The sequence below is a fragment of the Simochromis diagramma genome, unplaced genomic scaffold (assembly GCF_900408965.1).
Source record: "Simochromis diagramma unplaced genomic scaffold, fSimDia1.1 OVJJ01000656.1, whole genome shotgun sequence".
In the NCBI taxonomy this organism is placed as follows: domain Eukaryota; kingdom Metazoa; phylum Chordata; class Actinopteri; order Cichliformes; family Cichlidae; genus Simochromis; species Simochromis diagramma.
In genome coordinates this window covers 2727774-2731958 of record NW_024387038.1, presented here as the reverse complement: position 1 = coordinate 2731958, position 4185 = coordinate 2727774, and the positions used below count along the sequence as shown (strand labels likewise).

At 37.7% G+C, this 4185-nt stretch overlaps 1 protein-coding gene across 1 annotated transcript; it reads right to left on the bottom strand.

The window, feature by feature from the left end:
- Positions 1-3440, bottom strand: LOC120740985. Its single transcript, XM_040043577.1, has 5 exons — positions 3171-3440; positions 2754-2848; positions 2466-2566; positions 1592-1747; positions 1-1494 (listed from the first exon to the last, which is right to left on the bottom strand). Exons 1-5 carry the CDS (start codon positions 3296-3298, stop codon positions 1060-1062), a joined length of 915 nt encoding a protein of 304 aa, XP_039899511.1. The 5' UTR covers positions 3299-3440; the 3' UTR covers positions 1-1059.
- Positions 3441-4185: the final 745 nt, after the last annotated feature.

Below are 4185 nucleotides of genomic sequence, written 5' to 3'. Positions count from 1 at the left end.
AGTTCTTCTTTAAAATGTTTACCTCGGTGCAATTAATGCTGTGATTTACATGTGAAGAAGTTAACAATGTTTCAAAATAATTTAAACAGAGTAAAAAATACCCTTGAATCACACTGAAACTAGAAATTTAAGTGGCTATTTTCCAAAGATCAAGATTAGCAAAACCTGGTGCAAAGAGGAACACAACCGATTTTAGGGAGAGGTTGAAGCAGACATGGACAAACACTAAATGAGTAGAGCAGTGTGGCTGTGAAAGCATGGACGTTTTGCCTTGCCTGATAAAGCTTTATGTCTGGGAAAAGGGCAAGACACCTTTCTGTTCCTTTGCTCTGGATGCAGTTTGGAATATCACATATCAGAACTTGGATTTGAGGAAATAGAAGATCTTCTGTGAAATGTTTTTAAATAATTTCAATAGAGTAAAACATACTGATCCCCTGGAATTACAGTGAAACTAGAAATTTAAGTTAACCTTCAAACAGCTAAACTTTACTCAGATTAAGAGTTAAAAACGTTTATGTTGTCTATTATCAGATTTTTGGGGTACAAATAAAAAACAGAATAAAAACAGGTTTTCCTCCATTCCCCTACTCAAACAGCACAAAGTGATGACGCCTTCTCCTGCTGACACTGTATGAGTAACCTAACAATAATGAAAATATCAGCATTTTAACTCAGTTACTGTATTTTCATTTCATTTGTACCATTAAAAAATAATGTACCATAAAGGATCACATTTTACATGACAGTGTTACACTTACAGGACCTAAGGAATAAAATGGCAGAAAGAAAGAAAAATACACAGGATTTAATATGGTTTTGCAGTGTTTTCTTCCCAGAGATGCGTTTTTATTTACATTTCTATATTAACTTTTATTAAAAATAGCAAGGTTTTATTAAAAGAGAAATTTGCTCAGAATAGTTTAGAGGAAACAAGAGCAGTCCTCACGTACTTAGGAATACAAACAAAAATGTGTGTTAAGGAGATGGCACAGGTTATATATGTAACTAACCAGAGGACAGCATGCGCTTACACACAGTGTTTAAGTTTCTTTCCCATTATTTCTTGTGCCAAACAGGTATAGAGGTCTGTCTGGGGGCAAGAATGCACCTGGTTTTTGTACATTCAACAGGCTCCTTCAGACACACAAAGCAAAACCTCAAATTGCATCGAGGGCAAACAACAAATTTACAAAGTCTCTTGCTGTGCTCCAACAGTAACCCACAAGTGGGACAGGCACGGACCGAGGGACACACACAGACACCATGATATGAATTTAATGTCATATCTGGGCATTTTTCTAATGTGTCTAGTGACGGGTTGCAGCAGCCATTGTTTTCACAGCGGTCTTTTCGAAGCCGTGCACCCTTCCATTCCTTCAAACACTGCCAGCAGAATTCAAACGGCCGTCCTTTTACTGCTGTGCACACTTTACAGAGGACATTCAAATCTGATCCATTCTCTCTCGTCACAGAAGATCCACATCCAGGACACTACATGGAGACAGAGGTGAGACATTTAATACCTGATGAAATGTCTAATTACAATTCTACATTTACAGTAAACATAATATTAAAATGAAACTCTTACCAACTTAGTAGCAATTGTCTGCCTGGCAACGTTGAATTCCATTGTTTTTTGAAAGTACGTCTTTTCTTGAGGGTCCAGCAGAGCCATTTTACAAACCTCTGCAAAAGTCCACTCAGCACCACAACCAGACCCACCACACACAAACCTGCTTTCACCCTTTATTAAATAAGGAGAGGTGAGAGAATGATTAGACTCACATGTTGGAAACAAAACACCAAACAATTTGATGAGTTGTTTGTTTTCCCCTGTAAGTTAGATTAAAAATCATAAATAGTGAAATATTTCATAAAACATCAGAACCGTATTGCTATATGTGGTAATTATTTGATGAAACACACACATGATTATCACAGCTGTAACAGAAAAGCTGTAATCCAAAGCTTCACTGAAGCCTCGCAGAGGGCAGATCAGTCAGCCAGCATGCACAATCAACCATGTTGAAAAAGAAATGTGTGATCTATTAAAGGTTTAATTGCAGAGGCAATTTAACTTTAAAGGATTTAAATTCAACAACTTAAAACAGAGAAGACAGGAGCTGAAAAATTCTGTCCTTTTTATTTATTTCCATGATCATGCAGCAGGATTCTGCTGAGATAATTTAATTAATTTACAGTTAATTACAATTTGCTCTCTGTGTTGATTTAGGTCAGCGTAGCTTCTTTCTCTCTTTCTCTTTACATGACAGTAAAAGTCACAATCCAATTCATTACAAAAAATAACGATGATATAATTTCCACTGTTTTCAAATTTCTTTATTTATTCACGTTCATGTAACATTGTCCTGTTAAAAATCAATGCAACCCTGCCAACCCTTGTTATTTATTTATATATGTCTGCTTGTTTATTTTAACAAAGCCAACCTTCAGTGGCCTACCTGGTCCAACAACCTGCGACACCAGTTGGTGAGAGAGGTCGGGGTCACAGCGTGACCACAGGACATCTGAGCTCTGAGAGATTTGAAGCCTTCATACAAAACTGAGAACAATCACACACAAGCAAAAAAAAAAAAATCAATATCACAGGAATAAATGCCGATGCGTTTTGTTTGACCTTGGTTCATGTGAATGCAGGTAAAATTATTTTATTTTATTACTATCATTGTTTTAATATAAGAGTTGAATCTGTTCGATGCCACTTTGAAAAGTGCCCACGTGATACTTACAGTCCAAATCATCCTCTCCATCGACAAATTTAAGTGTTTTGTCATGAGGGTCGTAACACTTTTCCTGTTTTGTTGGCACGCTTGGTGGCGCCACACTGCCAAACAACAACAAACAGATCAGAATGAACACTTAACGGTTTCACTTCGAAAAAGAAAATCCACCTGAAGATAAAATAGTGTGTTCGCGGCAGTGTTGCGCAAATTTCGGATACTTGCACACGTTTCGTGTTTCTTCTTAATATAAACTTTTTGATCCGCGGCTTCGTGTTTCAGTATCACTGCGATGTCAGACTGTGACACTGAATGATCACATCACGCAATTTGTAACAATAGAAGTCCAAACATATGAATCGTTAGCAGTGAAATCAGACCAGCAGCTCGCACACACATCAGTCAGTAAACCACGCAGAGTGTTACCTGTGAGCCGGGGCCATCGTCGCTCTGTCTGGATACAGCCGAGACACATCTGTCGCGGTGACGAACACCGGAGCAACACCTGACACTGGGTAACGTTTGGGGTATAAGGTGTCGAGCGTCTGACCCATGGTCGCTCTGTTAAAAATAATAGCAAAAAAAAAAAAAAAAAAATCCGTAAAAATTCAGGTGGTTGTTGTTAGGTTCGTTCTTGGACCGCAGTGCAACATATCATGACTCAAAGCTACAGATCCTTGAATCTGTCACTTCCTAAATACATCTCTCCACCCCTTAGTTTCACACTCCTCCGTCTCTTCCTCTCTCTTGTTGCTGGTGCTGCGTAGATGGTGCAGAAGCTGTAGCCCTGCTGTTAACATGTCGGATCATTTAACAAAGTTTGGTGCATCTATTTTTTAAAATATTTTATTTAGCAGTTTTAGTACAGAATATAAATAAATAAATAATTAAAAAAATATTCCACACAAAAAACAGACAACCATGTTGAGACATTAGAGACTCAAAAAAGAAGAGAAGGTACAGAAACAAAGGATATTCTTCCCAATAGTAGTCATACTTAATGTAGGAACCCTCAGGTAAACAAATGAATTGGCAAATAACTTTACAGAAAAAGTTGTCATAAAATGTGTTGACATAAAATGTTCTTATAAATGCAGATTGATGTTACACTGGGCCAAAAAAGGCCCCCACATCGTCCCAGATTAGTTTTGAGTGCCAAGTTTATTTAGTCTGAGCTTTTCCAGTTGTAGAACAGACAGCATCTTGTTGAGCCAGTACACCAAACCTGGTTGGGTAGTTGACTTCCAAGTCAGTAGGATGAGTTTCTTTGCCACCGCCATCCCAGGGTCCGCTGCCATCTGGAGATAGAGGGGCAGCTAACGTGACTCTGAGGACCATCCAAATATTGCCAGGTTTTAATTTGGAGAAATGTAACAAGAATATTATTTGAATATTATTTGTGAGCTTCAGCATATATAAATATAAATATAAATATAAATAT

Excerpts from the sequence above, each read along its gene's own strand:
- LOC120740985 (XM_040043577.1), bottom strand. The coding sequence starts at position 3,298 with ATGGGTCAGACGCTCGACACCTTATACCCCAAACGTTACCCAGTGTCA. Across the intron at positions 2,849-3,170 it reads ACGATGGCCCCGGCTCACAG|TGTGGCGCCACCAAGCGTGC; the intron begins GTAACACTCTGC and ends GTTGTTTGGCAG. Across the intron at positions 2,567-2,753 it reads TGGAGAGGATGATTTGGACT|TTTTGTATGAAGGCTTCAAA; the intron begins GTAAGTATCACG and ends GATTGTTCTCAG.